Below are 23,725 nucleotides of genomic sequence, written 5' to 3'. Positions count from 1 at the left end.
CTTTGGTGCGTGTTTTATTGCTCTTAAAGCACAGCAATTTGCCAATAATTACATAGTTTTTCCATTTCATTTATTCTTGAACAGCATCAAAGGTTTTGTGGGACACCCACAAAACAAGTTAGCTCCCATTCTCGCTTACGTTATAGCAGTTATAAACAGTTCCCTCACCAGCCTCTCTTTTTTCGCTCTCTTAATGTTAATAAGACACAAAAACGCAGCTTGTTGTGTTACTGAGAAAGCGTAAAATCCTGTGTCCTGAAGATTTCAGAAGCCACAGCTTTACCATTGACACTGGAGACTCCTTCCATAAATGTTAAATAAACATGTCCTTAAAGAATATTTCACCACATAAACGATTACACACGTTTATTTAAACTGTTTAAGTAGAGCATCTGCAGCACAAGTCTGTGTATGAGCGGTTACTATAGAAACGATAGTGTATTCAAATGCGCGAACTGATATAAACCTGTCATTTGCAGTTGCCCTAATGTCAGAAAAATTTAATCGACACTTTGACTGATCAGATTCGAGGAATCTACAGTTCTGGCTTACAACTGAGGTTAATTCAAATGCTTCCTGGTCATTCAGCACATTAGCATTCATTTCTTACTTCAATTTGAATGATGCTATTTTACACATAAAAAGTTAACATTTTGAAGATGCCTTCAAACATGAAAGTGTAAGGGTTGTTTTTTGTGTGTGTGTGTGTGTGTGTATTCCCTGACAGCAGCGTGCCAAGGTGTAATATAAAAGGGGCCGAGGGCAGTCAAATCAGCGCAAGTGATTTTATTCACAGGTGTTACGAAGGCTGAATATTAACAGCACTCTCATTGTAAGTATGTGAATAAAGTACTCTGTATTGAAATAAAAATGTATGTATTCTTACAGACTCTTTTTAATCAAAACAGGGTGATGTTTGCATATTTATGTGTTTCTAGCGGGCCAGGTAAATAACATGTCGTGTTGTCAGGAGACAGGTATGGTGATGTCACTCATAGGAGGTCCCCGCTGTGGCATCAACGTAAGTACGAGTCGGTGATTTACTATATGGAAAAGAATTGCTCTAGATCTTTATGATGCAGAGGAAGCAATATTGGAGGAGGTTAAGGAAATGAGATTAAGGAGAAGGCCGCATCAGTGCGAGCTCGGGACAGACGGATGCATTAGACTGATGAAAGTGTGCTGCTGATCAGAGTTTGGAGATGAACACTTGTTAAAAAAAAAAAAAAAAAAAAAGAAGACGACTAGAAAGATACAAATTGAGAAAACGAGAAATGACAGCATCCGTGGTATAATGAAAGCGCATTGTGTTGGGCTAGATTGTATGGAGGCACCTAATCAGATCTGGGAGCGTAGAAGGGTGCCGGTGTCATTCGGCGGGGCTCTTTCTGCTATTGTCATGATGGAGCAGCCTTCAGTCGGAGGCCCACGCCGGATGATGAGTGTCTCGCACGTGAGGGGTGAGGGGAAGTTCATGCGAACGAATGAAGTCCATTTCTGAAGTTCTGTGCGATGAGAGAGGAACACTGCCAGTGTTTTCAATTTACAGCTCAGCCAGAGGAACGCGTGTCTGGGAAAAGAAAAGGAGGGAGAGGGGAAAAAAAAAATCATGCAGCCAACAAAGCTTCCTGCAGAGGTGGCCCGAAACACACAAAGAATGTGCTGGGATATCACCAGGAATGTGCCTAGATGAATTGTCGGTTTGGACTCTCTCTTTTAAATACATTAGTCAAATTTTGTGGCCAGAAAGCTTTCTTTAAAAGTGCTCGCGCTGCGTGAAAAAACATCTATGTAAAATGTTGGACACTGATTCCCTCCCGAAATCACATGACTGGTAGCGCCACAGGACATACTCTTTGGTTCCTATTTATTTGCTGATTTGAGACGCGAGCCAAGGCTGGGTCACATTGCAGCCCCCTCGTCCCGCCACACCACTGCCTCAAATTACCACAGGCATCCATGCAGCCAAGTCTAAAATAACCAATATCACCTCATTATCCTGTAGGTGAGCAGAAATATGATTGGTGGCAAATTAAGCTGTTACATCTCCACCGCGCTGAAATATGGGGCGCAAATAAATGCAGTGGGGGAAAGTTACAGCAGGCTTTGACTTTATCATGGAGCCGTGCTGGGCTTCCAATCTCCCACTGCCAGGTGGGTTATTTACCTCCTGAGCACACACTGCAGCACTCAAGCAACGAGAGACTATCTGTCCCAGAGACATGCCCCACCGTATGCCACGCTGAATACACAAACACAGTTAAAAGTCGCCTTGTATTCTCCGGCACACAGACGTTCTTAAGACAGCAAAATTCAACATGCGCCTGAATGGTATATCTGTGTCGCTGCTCATTTAAATGTGGAGAAGGTAGCACTCAGTATGTGTTTGTTTCAGGGTTATGATCCACTTTTATATTAGTATCATCAGGACTGTTAGCATCATATCATTATTATTATCAGGACTATTAGCGTCATATCATTAGCATCACCAGGTGTCAGGGCTTTCATAACTTCATTGTTACTCTAACTCTGTATTTCGCCTTATTAAATACATATTTTTATTGAATAAAGATTAAATTTAAAAACATCCATGGACTGTTCTTGGCATTTTGCTAGCAAAACTCCACCAAAGTTAATTTGTATACCATGATAATGTCCCCCCCCCCCACAAAACAATATTTATTACCTTTCCTACATCACCCACTCCTATTACATGAGCATGCTTAATGCAACCTAGAAGACCCCACCTTTAATGTTCACGAAAATTCTGCAGCAATGTAAATCTTAAACCATTAGAAAAACGGTTCTTCCATGGGTTCTTTGTATATATTTAGAGTTCTCAGCCTCCTAAAACTGTTCTAGTTTGGAAACTAGGAAGAACTCTTTTTCTAAGAGTGTAGGCTTTGCTCCAATGTAGTACAAGTTTGTGCACAATAATAATAATACAATTATTTAATTTTTGAAATATTTCAACATGATTACTACCAGTTTTCAACTTCATTTTACAATACTCACCGACGTATATACAGAGTGAAACCGTTTAAACGCATCGTAGCCTTTAGGATGACTGTATCGGCTCAGAATCGATGTACTGACACACCTCTAATATCCCGTGCCAGATCTTAATAAACGGTTCACATTAAATGTACAAACTATAAAAGCTGTTCATATAGAGGCTATAAACATATCCAATCAAGACATCATAAATCTAGTAAATGTTGTAAAAGTGGGTAGCTTTATGATCAAGCATCCCAACAAAGAAGACAGGATCCACACCCTGTTCCTAGGAACATGTCCTTCCTCTGGCCTTGTTTACCAGGAAGATAATGAGAGAAGTATTATTCCACATAGACTACTAATAATTGAGATGTCCTCTGAAAATGTTATTTATTAGTGGCCATAATGAGACATCTATTATTCCAGCATGGCAGAAGCTAATGGGCTTAAATCCATTTACTCTAACTGCATAGGACAAAAAGCATGCAGGAGTGCAATTTTTAAGCACGTGAAACTATCGCCAACAAATGGCTTCCATCACTGAACGCTACAGAATATGACCGTAAGCTAATTATTAGAATAAACGACCTGGCTTCTTTAGCTTTTTAGCGCCGCTCTTATTAACAAGACAAGACTCAGCGGAGGCAACTGCAAATAATTCAACTTTAATTCTAAATACACCAGATTCAAATTCTTGACATGGCAACTTGCGCAAGAGCTCTTTTCATACTGTGGCCATGTAATAAAAATTCATATTATTATTGATGTGTACATTTTGTACATCATTTAAATCTCTGAAACGCTTCTTTTAGCTGAGAGTGATTTTCTACACTTGACTTCCTGTTATAATCAAGGTCTTTCTAACCTGATAACTGGAGGTCATGCCTCAGTGAATAATTCAGCAAGGCACTGAAACTACAGCAGCACAGAAAGCGCTAATCTTATACTGGGAGTCGTAAAGGATATTAGGGAAGAATTTCAAACAGTGACACATCTAATAGAAAAAGATTACTCCCGGCTACATCAATTTGATTTGAATTGAATACATTTTTACAAGTGCTTTCTCCCGCGTCTGTCTGGACAATGCAAGAATGCGAGGTGTCGACGAAGGCCGACCGCATTCTCTACCACGTCTGCCCTGCTTCTTTTTTCAGAGCCTGGCATGTATAAAACAAGTCCAAGGAAATGTGGCACTCTGGAGCAAGAACACAAGATTCCAGGCTGTACCCTTAAAAACGGTTCTTATACTTCTTTTCCAAAAGCTGCAGCGGTTTAATCAGGAAAGACATGCCCCAGGTGGAAAAAGGGTAGGCATCATAAAAAAATAAATAAAAAAAATAAATGAACAGGTTGTGAATGCCGCTCCAGCTCGCCAAGAGAAATTTCTGTTGATCTAGTGGGGCAATAAGTACATAAATGTGTATGAGAAAAATGATGGGGCATAATCTTTACCCTTAATCTCACACTGAATGGCAAGATGGACTTCAGCCAGACAGATGCTATTAATTTTAAACTCTGCTTTCATTACTAGTAGCTTGTGTGTGAGGGTTCTGAGAATTAACCTAATCTTCTGGCTAAAATGTGGGTTCTATGCGACAATGTTAACCTTAATTCCAAATCTAAAATCTTATTTAACTGTATCAAATAAAATATATATACACACACACACTATAATATATATATATATATATATATATATATATATATATATATATATATATATATATATATATATATATATATACACACACACACACACACACACACACATATATTTTTTAAAATCATTTTTGAACTTCCTGAAATGTTATAAAAAGGAACAAATTTGGAATAGCACCAAACTCAATAGGAGCGCTGCGATATTACTGGTAGAGATTTGCTTTTGCATAACAAAAGATCAAGGCAGATTTATGAAGACCAATGGTTCAAATTCTCAACCAACAAAGAGAATAATCCAAATCATCAAGTCACTATGGGCCTCTAGTGACACCAACAGGCAGCAGAGGAGCACAGCAAGAGCTAAACACAATAGACATTAAAAACAAACAAAACAACAACAAAAAAACGAGCATTTAATATATCTACAGTGGAAAATAAACAAGTTTTGATATAAAGAAAAATCCAAATCAAATCTTTTGCTCCAAAAGAAATCATCAAAGCATCCTCTGAGTCAAAATCAAAGTCCAAATTCTGCAAATTTGGACATGAAAAGGCTATTTAAATAGACGATCAAATGAACATCATCTCCTCAGTCTTGATGTCTAATCCTTCTGCTGGATGATAAAACAAAATTCACCCTATTCACCGTATAGATCATATGGATTACAGTCACGGTGAAGAAAGTCAAGGCACGGAGGGTGTCAAGTCGGTACAAAAAGGGGAAAAAGAAGGGATATGCTTATACCTGCTCCAGTTTGCTCACAGACAGCTTATCGAGGCTTAATACCACATCGTCACATGAAGCTGCATGCTTGAAATGAGATGTGTGCCTCGAATACTAAGACTACGTTTTGTGTACCAATAAGAGCCACGGTGCACTGGGCAGCTCTTCATTAAAAGAGCACTGGATGCTCAGCTATCTCCCATGTCGAGCTTTGCAGTTTAACCCCACACAAGCCACTACTCCATTATGGAGTGATTGGTGGGGTTTGCTGTGTTTATTTTACCCCCGCTCTGTCTTCCTAGCAGCGCTGCTACACTGTAATAGCTACGGTGTTGCTGACTGCATCACGTTCATATTCGGTGATACAAGATTTGTTTTCCGGCCAAAAAACAAACGGCACACGCCAAAGTTAAATATAGCTTCCCATAAACGCTGAGCTGATGCCAGTCCAGATCTGGCCCATTCATGATACGGTCATGGTTATTCCACTGGTTAAAAAAAAAAAAAAAACTAAAAAATAATTAAAAAGTCCTGTCAAAACCTGAACCAGACAGCTTAAAATAAACCTTTTTCATTTATTTATAAGGAACCCAATGCTTCCATCAAACGACAGACCTCTCTTCCTATAGCGATGGTGTCTTTGTGGCATCTTTCTTACAGTCTTACAGTGAGGGAAAAAAGTATTTGATCCCCTGCTGATTTTGTACGTTTGCCCACTGACAAAGAAATGATCAGTCTATAATTTTAATGGTAGATTTTTTTGAACAGTGAGAGACAGAATAACAACAAGAAAATCCAGAAAAACACATGTCAAAAATGTTATAAATTGATTTGCATTTTAATGAGGGAAATAAGTATTTGACCCCTCTGCAAAACATGACTTACTACTTGGTGGCAAAACCCTTGTTGGAAATCACAGAGGTCAGACGTTTCTTGTAGTTGGCCACCAGGTTTGCACACATCTCAGGAGGGATTTTGTCCCACTCCTCTTTGCAGATCTTCTCCAAGTCATTAAGGTTTCGAGGCTGACGTTTGGCAACTCGAACCTTCAGCTCCCTCCACAGATTTTCTATGGGATTAAGGTCTGGAGACTGGCTAGGCCACTCCAGGACCTTAAATGTGCTACTTCTTGAGCCACTCCTTTGTTGCCTTGGCCATGTGTTTTGGGTCATTGTCATGCTGGAATACCCATTTTCAATGCCCTGGCTGAGGGAAGGAGGTTCTCACCCAAGATTTGACGGTACATGGCCCCGTCCATCGTCCCTTTGATGTGGTGAAGTTGTCCTGTCCCCTTAGCAGAAAAACACCCCCAAAGCATAATGTTTCCACCTCCATGTTTGACGGTAAGGATGGTGTTCTTGGGGTCATAGGCAGCATTCCTCCTCCTCCAAATACGGCGAGTTGAGTTGATGCCAAAGAGCTCCATTTTGGTCTCATCTGACCACAACACTTTCACCCAGTTGTCCTCTGAATCATTCAGATGTTCATTGGCAAACTTCAGACGGGCATGTATATGTGCTTTCTTGAGCAGGGGACCCTTGCGGGCGCTGCAGGATTTCAGTCCTTCACGGCGTAGTGTGTTACCAATTGTTTTCTTGGTGACTATGGTCCCAGCTGCCTTGAGATCATTGACAAGATCCTCCCGTGTAGTTCTGGGCTGATTCCTCACTGTTCTCATTATCATTGCAACTCCACGATGTGAGATCTTGCATGGAGCCCCAGGCCGAGGGAGATTGACAGTTCTTTTGCGATTTGCGAATAATCGCACCAACTGTTGTCACCTTCTCTCCAAGCTGCTTGGCAATGGTCTTGTAGCCCATTCCAGACTTGTGTAGGTCTACAATCTTGTCCCTGACATCCTTGGAGAGCTCTTTGGTCTTGGCCATGGTGGAGAGTTTGGAATCTGATTGATTGATTGCTTCTGTGGACAGATGTCTTTTATACAGCTAACAAGCTGAGATTAGGAGCACTCCCTTTAAGAGTGTGCTCCTAATCTCAGCTCGTTACCTGTATAAAAGACACCTGGGAGCCAGAAATCTTTCTGATTGAGAGGGGGTCAAATACTTATTTCCCTCATTAAAATGCAAATCAATTTATAACATTTTTGACATGCATTTTTCTGGATTTTCTTGTTGTTATTCTGTCTCTCACTGTTCAAATAAATCTACCATTAAAATTATAGACTGATCATTTCTTTGTCAGTGATCAAACGTACAAAATTAGCAGGGGATCAAATACTTTTTTCCCTCACTGTATATAATTCTATCAACAGGGTCATTTTAACGAGTAGTAGCAACTGGAACTCTAGTTCAAGCAAGATTATACAGTAAGTCCTGCTGCCACGACAATCATCAGTATATACTGATCTATCTGATGTATCTGATGTACTGTGATCTGATAGTGAAATGACAGAACGAAGAACTTGATCCAAAGACGTATTTGATGCCATGTCATGTTGACTGATGAGACACAAGTAAATCATGCATGTAAACATAAGGCGCACATTGGACATTGCTGTGAAACATATTATATATCATATACTGTACTATTTTTCTACTGTATGTCTCATTTGAACTCCTTTTCTCTGTTAACCAACTTACATTAAATAAAAGTATCAGTGAAGAAAAAGAAAATACTGAAGAAAAGCACATTGTGATGTACTGTACATTGTGCTCAGTGGAAATAGCTTAATTTTGCTTACTTTGCATAGGTCTTGCTTTGTATGTCATGTTTATCGGTCACACATAGCATCCGAAACCACATCTTAATGTACATGATATGAGAACGTGTCATTACAGAGGGAAAATAAACCAAAAACATTACACTATCTTTAGGGCTGAATCACCATCTTGTGAATGGTGCGGACTAATATTGTTATTTGGTTTCCATCATTGCAATTTAATAGCGAAAGAATAAGAAATGAAGACTTAAAGATGTAAATAGTGGTCAGTGTACAGTAAACTACAGTATTATTAGTGTTGAAACTAAATTATCTCCTTAAACAGGGGATAATCAGTGGATCTGACTGAATATGAGGTACATTTACACTAAACATTCTGCTTTGGAGCTTATGAGAAACCTATTTAAACCATAGTTCTGTCAAATCTACAGCAAACTCAAAAGGTTCTATATACTGTAAATACTGTAATAACATGGATCTCTTCTATTTCCTCGTTTTGCCATTAACCCTCAATCCCTGCTTCGCATCTTAAAGCATATTATCCAGTAACTATACTGAATTATTCAGTAACTACAAAGAAATGAATAGGAAGGGTGTGTAAGTATGTATAAGAGTGAGGAATCAGGACCTCGTCGACTGAATTTAAGGATTTAACTTAGAATTTTGTAAGCGTTTAATGCAAAGAAAATCACAATGCATTTTTGTTGTATTCCTCTTTATATACATGCAAATCCAGATTTTTACAGTAGACCAAACCTCATCTGCTCTCTTAATCCTACAGTCTAGCTCCTAACCTCACCCTCGCACCCCTCCCCAAAAACTGCATATCCATACTTATTTATGTTTATATCCCTGCTGGGGGAAAAAAAAAACAGCTTAGACCAGCATGAATTTCATGCTCGTCTAAGCTGTTTTTTTTTTTCTTCTTTTCAGCAGGGATACAGACATAAATAAGCAGGTTATTTGGATGTATGTATATACAGACAGGTGACAAATTAAAGGGAAAATGGCTGACTCTGTTATACTGTGAAGGACATTTAAAAAATAAAATAAAATAAAATAAAATAAAAAATAAAATTTTTGCTGTTAAGGTTTGGGTCAAATTTTCCCTGTCGAGGGAAAGGTCAGTGCAAGTGAATAAAAAGTTCTTCTGTGTGATCACCTTTGTATCCAGATGGGCGTGGTCTCTTCCAGGATGACTCCAGATGGTTCACTGATGAGAATGAAAATGACACGGATGGCACAGTCATCAGATCTCAACCCATTTGAACAACTTCATATGGGAGATTTTGGAGAGACGGCACTATAGAGCACCATCACCAAGACCAATCTTTTTGAAAAACACTGTTCGTTGCTCCAGGACAGTTCCAGAGACTCAATGAATGAGAAGGTGCACTGAAGCTGTTCTGGAGGCTCGTGGTGGCCCAACACTGTGCTAAACCTCTGTTAGTTCTTCACATTCATTCGTCACCTGCCTGTGCTTTTACCTGTACTGTTTCACTCGTTCAGAGATCTCCTTCAGCCATCAGTCTTCTCCTCTCTCGTTATCAAAGCGTTTTCCTCCACATGCTGATTAGACGCGTTTCCCCTCCACATCACTTTCTGTAAAGTCTAGAAAATGTAAAATTATGCGCGAAAGTCCCACAAGATCAGCCGTTTGTCAAACACTCAAACCGTGTCGACTCTTGACCACAGCTGCATGCTTTTATAGGCAGAATGGATGATACCTATGTTTTTATTTATATGCTTTATTTAGAAAAAAAATTCATTAACAAGGACGTGCAGCTAATTAAGTGGCTAAGAAATCGCTATGTGTGTAATATAATCTCTGCTGGGGAAAAAACTGAGAAATTCTAATGCGTCCCACTACAAATACCATTACAAACCATCAGCTGTTGACTATTAAAACCATTACCAAATGATTTCCATCATGAAGCAGGACATATTAAGGATGTAGGTCCTTAATGGTACTGTATAGAAGGCAACAATTACCAGTAGAGATCCACAGGGGCCATTACAGTTTCCATTAGAACCATTACAAATTCTATGAGAGTTTCTAATGTTTTGTTTGTTGTTACTATTATTAGTATTATTATAAAATTGTATAATTGATATAACAATGTTATATTATCAATCAATATTATATTATTTTTTATTGTTAATGTAATGCACACAACAAAATATTGTTGCTGTTTTTTAAAACAAGCATTATTATGTAGAAAATAACTATATACTATACAACGCATTTCCCTTATTATGATAACTTTGGGGGTTGGTTGGTTGGTTGGTTTGTCTGTCTGTCTGTCTGTCTGTCATACTGAAGGTCAGAACGTTCTCGGGATCTCGTTATGGCTTCATCTAATATAATTGCCGTATAAAACCCTATAATGCCAATTTATCGACTTATTGCTAGAGGCACTTTTAAAATGAAGACATATCATGAATATGTTTGCTGTGTGTTATATTCGAATATAGTATACAAACTTACCTTGAAACACCTGAGGTCTTTCGGGTCGTTACTCAAGATGGCGGATAGCAATTAGGGCCCGGATGTACACCAGGCGGCGTTAGCTAAAACTTTAGATATTTCCATTTGGAAAAAGAAAAAGGAAAGCTTAGATATTCGACGACATTTAATATAATACCGACAGACAAACGTAAATAAAAAAGCTACAGACGCTAAAGGGTGGTTTCAGTTCATGTTTGTCCATAAAATTTGCAATGGAAGTTGTTTTTTTCTTCATGACGTTAATCAGCGTCCAACTAATCAATAAAACAAAAAAAAACTGCATGCGCCATAGACGCGTACAGACCTATCGCGTGCTACTTTTGATCAAGGTTGCCAGATTGACTTTAAAACCATTTGTCCTTTTTTCAACCAAACTAAAACCTGTAAAATATGATAATATGATTATATCATATTAAAGCCCACTACTTTTCCTTCAGCACCACATTTAAATAGGAACAAACCCGCTCAATCTGATAATATTTTGGCCTAGTTTATAGCATTCACATTATGCCTCATTTATTGTATACACTTATTTCTATATCCTTTCTTAAACATCTCAAATAAGCATAGTTAGGCAGCCATTGAAATGTGTGGTTTATTAAAACATAATCATAAATACACCGACATACTATAGCTTGAAATTCCACAGGTTACAAGCTTGAAGTTAAATAACTTGTATGTCCTTTATCTATTCTACATTCAATTAAAAATTTTCGAATCATATTTACATCATTTCATGATTTCAAACATGTATCTGCTTCTGTGATTATTAGTATTATTAATATTACATGTTATAGGACATTTTTGTGAGTCACTACATACAGTGCTGTGAAAAAGTATTTGGGCCCCATCCAGATTCTTTCTGTATTTGTGTATATCTCATACTAAATAGTTTTTGATTTTAAAACGAAATGCAGCTTAAAACAAAGGCAACCTGAGTAAAAACACAATAAGGTTTTTTGTTATTGCAGAAAAAAAATATCCAACACATCATTCATATGAAAAACTAATTTCCCCCTTAAACTTAAAATCTGGTTGTGCCATCTTTAGCAGCAATAACTGCAGTCAAAGGCTTTTGATAACTGGAGATCGGTCGTTCACAGCACTGTGCTGGAATTCTGGCCGACTCTTCTTTGCAGAACTGCTTTAGTTCAGCCACACTGAAGGGTTTTCGTTCGAGGTCTGTAACAGCATCTCAGTTGGTTAAAGTCAGGACTTTGACTAGGCCACTCCAAAACTTTAACTTAACTTTTTCTGAGCCATTCAGAGGTGGACTTACTCCTATGCTTTGGATCATTGTCTTGCTGCATAATCCAGTTGTGCCTGAGTTTCAATTTACGGACTGAAGACCAGACATTCTCCTTTAGGATTTGTAACGGGACCCCTGTCTTCCAAACAGTTCCACTTTTTCCATGAGTCGTTGCTGTGTTCTTGGAGGAATCTTGGAAGGTCGGCCACTTCTGGGAAGGTTCACTACTGTGGCGAGTTTTTTTTCTCACTGTGGTTCTTTGGAGTCCCAGAGACTTTGAAATAGCTTTGTAACCCTTCCCAGCCTGATGTATTTCAATCACCTTCTTCCACATCATTTCTGGAATTTCTTGGCATATTGTGTTACTGGTAAAACCTTTTAACCAACTTCATGCTGTTGAAAAAGTTCTATTTAAGTGTTGATTTGATAGAACAGGGTTTGCAGTGATCAAGCCTGGTTGCATCTAGTCCAGCTGAACCCCATTATGAACAGTTTCTTAGATTTGGGGAATTAGTAACTATGACAACTATACAAATACATTTTCACACAGGCCCAGCTGGTAGTTTTTTTGCTTCAATAAATAACATTATCATTTAAAAACCGCTTTTGGTATTCACTCATGTTTGTTTTATCTTAGAAATCAGGATACTTTTTCACAGCACTGTAACATCAATGGTCTCAAAGATTTTTAAAATTATACTGATCTGTTTTTTGTTTTTTTTAACCATCTCAAACTATTTACACATTTACAAACACACACCAGGATACAGCTCAAATACAATTATTAATGATGCAAGGACACCATTTTATGCCTCAGAGTGGTGGCTCAGGAGAGGGTCTGTTGGAGATGGGCTGTGTCGGCATTAAGAGTGTAGGACTAGAGGAGGCCTTATAGATCTCCTGACTCTGAACCTGAGGAGGAGATGGGATTGGGGTGTCTGGAGAAGCTGGGAAAACAAGCCACAAAACAGCATGAGCTTTAATGATACATATATATATATATATATACATGCACGTGGGCAACAGTGGCACTGTATCAATAATATTCAACTAGTCATATGTCTATAAATGATGATCTCACCTATTTGCTGTGCATGCAGAGGGCCTGAAATGGAGCTGATGACTAACGTTTGGCCCGTGATTGGATCCTGGGCGAGCTGGGGGTGGCCGTGGTGGTGCAAGTAAGGCTGCTCTGTGGTCAGACCTGTGAGGCCATCGATATACAGATTTTGGTATTGATTATGAATGACATCTTAAATCCTAAAGGGGTTATTTCTTTTTCTTTGAGGCCAAAGATGGGACTGACATCATTAACTTATCATTAATATTATATCCTCCTCTGGGTCCTGATCATGTCATCTATAATCTGCTTTTATAGAATTGTAGCTCTATAGGATAGGGGTTTTGAAATATTTTGAGGCTAAGGTCCCAATGTAGTGTAAAAAACAACAACAAATGAGATTAGACAAATAAATGCAGCTTGGCATGTTTCCAAGAAGTAAAAAAGCCCTGCATCCTGTAGACTTTCCCATATTGGTAAACTACAGCTTTATCTCCGACTGTGCCATTAAAGAGCCCTTTTATCTAAAGGTGAATGTTTTTTATCTGTTAAACCTAAATGAATCCCCAAATTAAGTGCTTTCTCTCATGTCACCTCCTAGCAGCATCTCTTGCAGCAGGTTGTCGATCTTGGCCAGGCCAAAGAGTTTGATGAACTGGAGCTGCTCGATCATCTGCCAGGTGATGCTCTGCAGAGTAGGGAGAAGCAGCAGTAGCTCGCCAAAGCGCCCACGAGAGTCGTACTGACGGTCATTAATGTAGTCTTCAAGACTCATCTGAACCTGGCACCTCATGCTTTTTATCTTCGAGGGATCTCTGAGGCTTTTGGCATCTGAAAGTCGTACACAAACAGGAGTCATTCAAATGGGTTAGAGAGATATACTTCAAAGTTTTTCAGCCTGAAAATCTCTATACACTATGTCTGTAGTTTATGTGGCAAAGAGAACAGCATCCATTAATTCCAATCTCACGTCTACCGATCAGCCATATCATTAAAACCACCTGGTTAATATTGTCTAGGACATCTAAATGACATCTAGTCCTAGTATCCTTTCAGAAATGTTCCTATTTATGATCGGTGATACAGATGTTATGAGCACTATTGTGTGGACCTGATTGTTCAATGTACCTTCTCAAAAACTGCTCCCGAGTCAGGAAACATGGATAAAACTTTTCTCTCGTCTGTCTCACCCTTACTCCTTTATAGTTAGAGTGCAATGGTTGTAGTTTTGTGTTTATTGATGGTCAACAACTGCTCTTAGACTTCCATTACAATTAAGGGTGGGGTAAAGAGATTTTCAGTTCTTTTCTCAATACAGGGAAATTGTATTTAAGTTCTTGTCTGTGTAACCTCTCTCTCTCTCTCTAGGTTAAAAACCCTGAAATGTTCTTCTAAGGCTATTTTTTAAGGCCATTTGTAATGTAATGGTGTTTTTATAAAACTTTAAGCATATGAGACTGTACCAGGGTCAAAAAAAACAATGGCTTTGAGAGCTGCGTATTCATTGTCATCAATCTGTATGTCTTGGAAGGGTGAGACCAATTCGTCAAGGACGCGGTTAGCAACTCGGCTGATCTCCGCCTCGGGGCAATTTCGGTGAATGACACAGCCATTACCTAGAAAAAAGGAGAAGACAACACTTGTACTAATTTACAATTGAGACCTTCCTGCATGTACACGTGCATTTATAAAGAGTGGATGTAAATTCTGATCGATAGCTACCGAGCAGCAGGACGTCTTTGTATGGCATTGACCGCTTGGCCACTCCGAGCAGAAGATGTTCTCCTGCGTGCGCTCGTAATAAACTGACCTGCAAAACCGGAACAGAGGGAGAACGGCCTGAACATTTAGCTCATTTAAAAAGCATCAGCAGCCTACTATAAGCATACTCAATCAATACAATAACAAAGGACATGGCAGAGAAGATCAGAAATCCTGCACAAAACAGGAGAACCAAAGAGCAAGGCTGAATGGAGGGATAAATTGAGTCAGTCATGTGAATAGCAAATATTGAGCTCAAGCGAAAGGGCCTGCAATTTAAGCCAAGTGCCCCCCCAATTAGCGCAGGCAGTTTGGCTTTCGAATAGCCATTACCTGGTCGTCAAGAGGCAATTCGCCGAAGGCCGGGATGTATTTAGCCCACTCTACCAGAACAAGCAGCTGTTGCTTCATAGACTCGCACACGTCCCCGACGGCGGCTGATTTCTTCTCGGAGATATCCGCGGAGCCGGTCGGACTGGCGACGCCAATCTACACGGAGATGGGGCGAAGTTAGCACGTCCTCCAGAACCGTTTATTATTACACAAGTCGTTGCTTTGCAAACTAAACTCACACAAGTAGTCATGCAGATGATTGGAAATGTTGATGACATTAACCGATGCTTAAGCAGCGGCTAATGCAAATTACACACGCAGCCTCTCATCATCATCATTAACCAAGCATATCAGAAACGTTCTTCAGAGTTACTCTAATGAGATATTCATATCGGTCTCTCTTCTGTATATTCCGTCTTTAATCAGCTTTGTTAAGGACGATCAGCATCTATGAAGAATGTCACATTGAGCGTCTTTTGAATAAACTTAAGATATCGAGGCTGCGATTATCATGAGGTTAATTTCACTAGTGTGAAACGCTACGTTAATGCAGATGGAATACAAAGTGGGTACGTGTGTACAATCAGCAGCCAACCTGTTGTGAAAGGGTCTCTGCCTGCGCCAGCACAGTGATAGGCGGAAGGTCATGTGAGTCCGGTGTGCTTCTCCTGGAGCTGATACGATCCCGTTCATTCTGCACAGCTGAATAACGCACATAAAAATAAAACCACGCAGCTGATTAGAACGCTAATAACATCTCGAAAAGATTACTGATTAGCTAAGATGAGTGCGTTTGTCTGACTTCTCGCCGGGCTTGCACACCTTCAAGACTCATAAAAGTGTAGTCACGTGTAGAAATGACATTCGAGCTAGTGAGACTAATTATTTAAAGGCCACGAGGTTCATTATTAGCGTTTACAAATTAGTATTAAAGCAATACAGTCGAGTGTAAAAGTTTGTGCACCCTTTCCTCGAAAATGATGAAAGCAACAATACATTAACTGCGAGTTATACAAGAGCGCTATTGAGATCTGCATTCTGATCGGTCAAAGGGTGTTGATTAGTTTTCCGTTAAATTAGTGCAGTTGCAAATCAGGAGCAATTTTTACAGCTGCTATAATGTAAGTGATGTTTTGCCGATGTTCCACAATGTTAAATGTAACGTAAACTATAATGAATGGATAATACATATATATATATATATATATATATATATATATATATATATATATATATATATATATATATATATATATATATATGATGGGTCATTCTTTAATTAATAAACAAGTAGACCTTGACGCCAGCGGCATCAACACCACCACCACCACCACCACCGAGTCTAGTCGTTCTTGGTACTACTCATTTGTATGGCTGAAATACCCTTAAAATATACTCAATAGGAACAGGAAGCTATTGAAGAAACACTATTACAGACATTTGACCTTGCTGTGACCTTGACCCTGTTTGGTATCGATTTGAAAATCGGTTCATCCGCTGGGTACTGTGATAATTCTGTATAAATCCTACAAATATTCAACCACTCGTGCTTGAGATAAGAATCTGGGACGGAAACATAAAAATTGTAATCATACTCAAATTCGTGTACGACCTTTTGAAATGAGCAGTTATAGGAAAACAATCAAACAAAAGTGTTAGGCTGGTAACAGTAACTCGTGTAAGCCGAGCTAAAAATCGAACCATTGACCCTGGAACTGTCAAGGGTTAGCATTACTCCCTGTTCTAAATTCATTAACTAGGCACATCAACAGGGGGTGCAAACCTGTTGAACAGTGGAGTAGTTCAACAAACAGATTTCATATTAAAACCATAATGAACTTTCTTTTACTTTCACACTATCCGTTGTTACCCAGATGAGGACGGGTTCCCTTCTGAGTCTGGTTCCTCTCAAGGTTTCTCCCTCATATCATCTTAATGAGTTTTTCCTCACCACCGTCACCACCGGCTCGCTCAATAGGGATAAATTCACACACTTAAAATCTCTATCCTGTGTTTATATGTTTCTGTAAAACTGCTTAGACAACGTCCATTGTTAAAAGCGCTATACAAATAAAATTAAATCGAATTGTTAAGACAGATAAATGCTGACTTAGATTTGACTGCTGCAATATTGAGGATGAATGTAATCAACAGTAGACAGCATGAAAAGCAGTACAGAATAGTGTAACTTTGTAACCTTAATGGTGTATTTTGGTGCTTTTACTTTTGGAAGACAAGGAGCAAGAAAAAAAAAAAAAAACCTGTCCGAGCAAGAGTGTGGTAAAACTTTAACCGATCACCGCCCTGAATAACACGTGCACGCACGGAAAGTGAGCTAGAGAACACATGATCGCCTGCCATAAAAACCTCAGCCAAGGTTATACATCCAATAAACTGCACATTCCTCATGTATCCAGTGCATGTTTTTATGGCGTACCTTATTTCTGTGCTAAGCGTTTCCTTTTTCCTCGATGTTCCTAAGCGTGTTTAAGGAATAAAATGCAACAGTCCGTGCTGTTATAGAAAAAAATAATCAACAAAGAAGTGGTGTGATGATGTTAGCTCCGCAAAGTGAATTCTTTTCCAGTAACAGCATATTTTATCCTGTAGATTTCTGCATAAAACGATGACGCGTTAAAATGAGAGCGTTAGTATAAACCTCTGATTTGCAGATACTGCAGAACTACCGTCAGAACTGCTGTTATAGAAAATGAATCAACAATTTTAGACCGATCAGATTCAAGAATTCGATAGCACTGTGCTAGAAATACATTTGTACATGTGTTTACCTTCTTTCTTCATTCCAGCTCGAAAGCATTTGTGAAGCCTGCAGAAGCGGCACTGATTCCTCTTGTCTTTGTCGATGACGCACTGGCGACTGAACCTGAGTAAGAGGGTGAAAAAGTGCACATCTTGGGTACATGAATGACTTGAATTCAAACACAGGTGAGGGGTGAGGGGGTGAAGGGCGTCAGCTACCTGCACGAGTAGACGTGGCTCTTCCTGATGCTCCTGCGGAAAAAGCCCTTGCAGCCGTCACAGCTAGACGCGCCGTAGTGCTTGCCTGTGGCCTTGTCCCCACAGATGGCACAGTTGGAGATCACGCCATTATCCCCATGGCTGATGCTGGGCTCTGTTGGCATGCTTTCTGCAGATCACACAGCAAACCGTCACATCATTACTCGGGCACAGCTATCAATCTCTCGATTGATCATGCTCGGGGTTAAAAAGGCAGCACGGGTGTTTTGCATGAGCTAAAAATCTTATGAAATCACTTGCAAGAACATGTTACCAGTCTAATATCCATACCAAGCAAGGACGCCGGTCAAAACCAGAAGTCCGGTAGCTAAAGAGGACTTGTTTTGCATGAGGTTAGCATGACCCACAAAGCAAATATCTATTGAGATACAGTACATCTGTGGCAGCACGGCCTGGCCCGCTGTCTCGCAATCAGTTGTTAATGAGGAGGCAGAGGATTTCAATAAAGAAGTTTCTGCATAAGTGAACAAAGAGAGCGTGCTCGACCCTCTCGTGAAATAGAGATCAGCATCCCTCTGTTCACCTTCAGAGAGGAAGAGAATCAATCATTTCTTTTGTGCATCCAAAATCATAACATTTCAACGAAAGAACTGCAGCAAGGGGACCAGAGTCTTTTATTCGCCCCGAGCTGATTGAAATCTCCCTTTAATGCAGAGCAGACTTAATTAGGATTTAGCCTTCGTGTTTTATCTCACAGACACGTATTCGATGGAGATTGACATCTCATCATTGAATTTTAATCCGCCGAAAGCCGTCTCTTTCGCATCAGGCTGTCTACCTATTCCCAACCTGATCCTTCCTCATCTGAGAAAGAAAAAAAGGGAGAAAAAAAAGAAGAAGAAGTGGTGGACCCATTGTCGTAGAGAAGCAATTTTGCCCTGTCAGCTTCTGAGACGCAGGCTAATAGACTTCAGCACATGTTTTATGCTCTTAATTTTAAGAGAAAAAAAACAAGTTATGCATCTAAAATGGAGCAAAGAAAAAACACAACGGGGAAATGATTCCTCCAAGAAAAAAAAAACAACCTCAAATTAAAGCAGGCTCTACACTTTTAAAAAGGGTCCCACAGAAGTTCTTTGGATAGCTCAAGATTTCTAAAGGGGTTGTATTTGGAACCCTTTCTTTTAAGGAAACCTTTTGTTGTTAAGGGTTCTCACATAGGGAAACCACAAAGAACCCTTTAGATTGCTAGATGGAACCTTTTGTCCAAGTGTCTAAATCTTCCACCCTAAAGAGTGTCCCTTTGGCAGAACCCTACATCAGAAGGCTGATTGGCATTTCAAATTGTCCGTAGTGCGTCAGTGTGTGTGCGATTGTGCCCTGTGATGGGTTGGCACCCCGTCCAGGGTGTCCCCCGCCTATTGCCCCGAGATCCCTGGAATAGTTCCCCCACGACCCTGTGTAGGTAAGGAAAATGGATGGATGGATGGATGGAACAACAGCTCTGACAGTAGCGCAGCTGCAAATCACAGGTTTATATTAACGCGCTCATTCTAATACGTTATCGTTTCTATTGTAACTGCTCATTCACGGGGACTCGTACAGAAAATGCTCAACATAATCTTGGGTCCGTTAATAAACAGAATAATAATTTTTTTAAAAGTGTCACTATTTAACCCGAGAGATTTAACATGTTTATTTAACACTTACGGAAAGAGTCTCCAGTGTCAGCAGGTAAAGATGTAACTTTTCCGTTAGAGGAGTTCACGAGCTGCGTTTTTCTTATTATTTAACTTCAAGAAAAAGTGACGGAAGGACTGTTTACAGTCAACTAACCTGTTTCGTGGACGTCTCATGACATTAAACGTAACTATTAAACGAGGATAAGTATGAAGAAATGAACAAACAATTGTAACGGATGGCAAACTGCTGTGGTAGAAGAGGAATAAAACACTACACCATGGCTGATTATTCTCCCATAACAGCATGCCCACAAGTGTGTTATTTCTTACTTATTGACTGTTGTGCTAAGTATTAGTTTAATATCCAAGTTTACTGTGAGAAACCTTGTGTTTAATTGAGTTGGAACAACTTTGTTTTGAGCAAAACAATGTGATGATCATTTCTGCAGCCCGAACGCCTTCTTACATGAACAACTCAATCAGTATGGAGATAAGACGACTTATCGTTTGTGCTTGATAAAATGTGCTTATGGCTTTGAATTTGCAGTTTTCCATTCAGGTTATTTTATGGCCTCTATCTTAGCAAGTGGATTCCCTGTACAGAACAGTAAAGATAAAAAAAACTGGCCTATCTTGGTCATCACTCAATCTTAAACCAGCATCTGGTTAATGAAGAACAAGTGTTTTAGATAAACCACTTCTTACGGCATCAGGCTACGACCTACAACTCCAATTGTACAGTTAAACTTGTTCCAAGTATTGGATCATCTTTGTGTATTCGTTTATCAAATCTATCCCAACGATATTATATTAAGGAGAGCTCTTTTTTTGTTTGTTTGCTTAGGGATTTTGAGACTCAACTTCACCATGGTTCAGTGGAATCCAAACTTTCGTTGAAATTTAAGCCAGGTTGTTAGACATCCATTATTGCTGGCTAATAATTTGCTTTTTGATGGAACACAGTCATTACATTTCTCAGTGTCTTATCAGTCCTGATGGATGACGGATGAACCCTGTCATGATGTCTCACATAACTAACAAATCTGTCACCTCTGTTTTTATATTTATTTTAAAAAACCTCAATCAGTAATTCATCATTCTACGACCAAACGGCCTCCAGAAACATCTCATAAGAAGGCCAGTTCCAATGAAGTGAAAATATTTTACGCAGAAGAGTTTGTAGAGAGTCAGCAGCTGTCACGTCAATCATCTCAGTCGTGTTACTCACCCCCGCTGTACAGCATATCAGCATTCTCAAAGCTCAGCGTGCTATAGGTGGGGTCCAGGCCTTCACAGTAATTAGCTACATCCATGTCCAGAAGGGATTTGGATACCGGACTCTGAGAAAACTTCATCCCTGCTTAACAATTTCTGCTAAAGCTCAACCAGGACAATGTCTACACCATTGATTCCTTAAAGAGTGTCCATCTCTGCAGAATGCTGATTTGTCCTGCTCTAAGACGAGGGAGGAGCTTCGTTTGAAACTCCTCAACTCCTTGCACAGAACTTATTCACTAAACTTATCTCCCTTCTTTATCCAAAACTTATCAGAAAGATGAGGTGATAAATCTAGTTATATTGGGCCTATCGAGAGCGCTTAATCTATAGAAAATGACCGTTAACTGAGTGAAAGATTAAACTGAGTGGAAGAATGGAGCATAAAGACAAGACGTCGTGCTTGTATTCAACCTATTGAATCTTATCAGTCCCGACTGTTGTCTGAATGCAATTTCGTATACAGTTGTCCGAGTACGTCTTCTCCGGTTTATTTTTTAAAGGCAGATTGTGTCATGAGGCGGTCCGGTGGAGTGAAAAATGAATGGAGATGGGAAAATTCTGGGATTAACTTGGGGTTAACGGCATCGTTAAACTAGTTGGATCTCTTCTATTGAAATATCTGTCAACTTTACAAACAGCTGCATGTTATCATACGTGAACACATTCTGTGCATCATAAATCAAATCAGAGAGCAGCTCTTCCATAAAACAGAAAAAAGCAAACTCTCTGATAGTGTTTAAGCCTATCTGTTTTTAAGACAGCGTGTTATCACCAATTAATGTATATAGGCGCACTCACGAACAGCCTATTACAAAATAAGGAAGCTTGGAGTCTTTTTGGAGTTATAACTTAGACAGACCTATGATATAATCCTATAACAAGCATCAGTTTAGCCTGTATGTCAGTAATCGTGGCTAAGACTTTTGTTTGTGTGGATTTTGGGATATTCTGGAAAGGTTCTACTAAAGGTAACAACTGATCTGATTAGTTGTTATATCATGTCAGGCACCAATAGTAGATTTTTGTATTTCTTTCATAGCTAATTGTAACATGAATTAAAAACGAATTAGTCCTTTGGTCATTAAGATCATGGTGTTACAGGACTTATGTCTGTGACTGTAAGATGTATTTCATGTGTTTCAGTGGTTGAAGGAATATTCACAGCACAGTGAGCACAAAGATATGAAAAACACATCTGTGACAGAAGTCTAGCTTTATCCAGAGGGAAAGCTTTTAATGTGTCTTTTGAGGACGTGGAAAAGACGGCTATTGCGGCGTTATACAAGCCATTGAGCTTTCTATGGACCAAAAGAGACGTATAATTTTTTTTTATGACTCGCTCTGACATTGAAATAGAATTAAGGAAGTGATCACATTACAAATAATTCAGTCTGCTGCCTTTTTTTTTTTTTTTTTTTTTTTAAAAAAAGGACCTGACAAAACTAAACACATATACCACATACCACATGACCAGGAATGACCAGGAAAGAAGTTTTGCATGAACGTTACCATGACTAGGAGGTTTTGCTAATTAGGTACGCGCCGATTCCCATACTGAGCATCGGTATCCGAGTCGAGACTGACCTGAAAGGCTGGATTGATATCAGAGCAGATTAACTGATTCATTATACAGTCCCCTCTGAAACTATTGAAACGGCAAGGCCAAAGAACGCCAAAGACATTTAGTTTTGAGATCCAAAGATGGATATGAGATATGAGAGTTTAGGATTTCAGCTTGTAATTCCATGTATAAGACCAGCCAATTTTTTTGGCGAGCAAAAGTATAGGAACATATCAATCTTGAAGTAAATTAAAGTAAGTGACACTTAATATTTGGTCGCATTTCCCTTGCTTGCAATAATTTCATCACAAAACTGTTTGTTGTTTCTTTTGTGAGGCTTTTCCAGGCTTTTACTGCAGCCTCTTTCAGTTCATATTGCTGCTATCATCATTAATTACATCACCAGTAGTGGGCCTGTTCGAGAAGCGGCCATGCAAGCCCAAGCTATGACACTACCTCCACCATGAATCACAGATGAGCTTGTATGTTTTGCATCATGAGCAGATCCTTCCTTTCTCCACACTTTGGCCTTTCCATCACTCTGGTAGAGGTTCATCTTGGTTCCAGATCTTTTGTGGCTCATCTCTGTATTTCTTTGTGAATTCCAATATGGCTTTCTGATTCTTACTGCTGATGAGTGGTTTGCATCTCGTGGTACAGCCTCTATATTTCTGCTCTCGAAGTCTTGTTTGAACAGTGGATTATGATGCCTTCACCCCTGCCCTGTGGAGGTTGTTGGTGATGTCACTGACTGTTGTTTTGGGGTTTTACTTCACAGTCCACACAATGTTTCTATCAGCTGTTGTTGTTTTCCTTGGCCGACCCATTTGGTGTCTGTTCCTCAGTACACCAGAGGGTTCTTTCTTTTTCAAGACATTCCAAACTCCAAAAATTGTATTGGCTATACCCAATGTTTGTGTAATGCCTCCGATTGATTTTCCCTCTTTTCTCAGCTTCAAAATTGATTCTTTTATCCCCCATAGACAGCTCTCTGATCTTCATGTTGGTTTATCCTTTTTAACAGCAGATCCATGTGAAACTGAAGGCTAAAAACAAGAGTATATGTTCAGAGCTATTTATTGTTTAAACAAACAATCTAACAGGACACACCTGGGTAACAAGAAACACACATCAGTCACATGTTCCAATATTTTTACTCTCCTAAAAATTGGGTGGTCTGGTACAAAATGTGCTCTGTTCTATACTGTTTAACATGTCACTTTACATAAAAATACCATGGGGGAAAACAGTTG

At 39.4% G+C, this 23,725-nt stretch overlaps 1 protein-coding gene across 2 annotated transcripts in view; it reads right to left on the bottom strand.

The window, feature by feature from the left end:
- Positions 1–11,146: 11,146 nt before the first annotated feature.
- hnf4g (hepatocyte nuclear factor 4, gamma) overlaps positions 11,147–23,725 on the bottom strand; it is a 14,059-nt gene continuing 1,480 nt past the window's right edge. The window contains exons 1-10 of one of the 2 annotated variants that reach the window (XM_017453899.3): positions 20,862–21,131; positions 17,952–18,120; positions 17,762–17,856; positions 15,568–15,674; positions 14,973–15,128; positions 14,601–14,688; positions 14,342–14,494; positions 13,473–13,709; positions 12,900–13,022; positions 11,147–12,765 (exon numbers count right to left, since the gene is read on the bottom strand). In XM_017453899.3, coding sequence (XP_017309388.1) covers positions 12,632–12,765; positions 12,900–13,022; positions 13,473–13,709; positions 14,342–14,494; positions 14,601–14,688; positions 14,973–15,128; positions 15,568–15,674; positions 17,762–17,856; positions 17,952–18,120; positions 20,862–20,988 — 1,389 coding nt within the window. In that variant the 5' untranslated portion in view covers positions 20,989–21,131 and the 3' untranslated portion in view covers positions 11,147–12,631. Of the gene's footprint in view, positions 12,766–12,899; positions 13,023–13,472; positions 13,710–14,341; positions 14,495–14,600; positions 14,689–14,972; positions 15,129–15,567; positions 15,675–17,761; positions 17,857–17,951; positions 18,121–20,861; positions 21,132–23,725 lie in introns of those variants that run through there. The other variant, XM_017453900.3, reaches the window with a different exon arrangement.

The sequence above is a fragment of the Ictalurus punctatus genome, chromosome 23 (assembly GCF_001660625.3).
Source record: "Ictalurus punctatus breed USDA103 chromosome 23, Coco_2.0, whole genome shotgun sequence".
Taxonomy (NCBI): Eukaryota; Metazoa; Chordata; class Actinopteri; order Siluriformes; family Ictaluridae; genus Ictalurus; species Ictalurus punctatus.
This window is presented reverse-complemented; position numbering and strand designations above follow the sequence as displayed.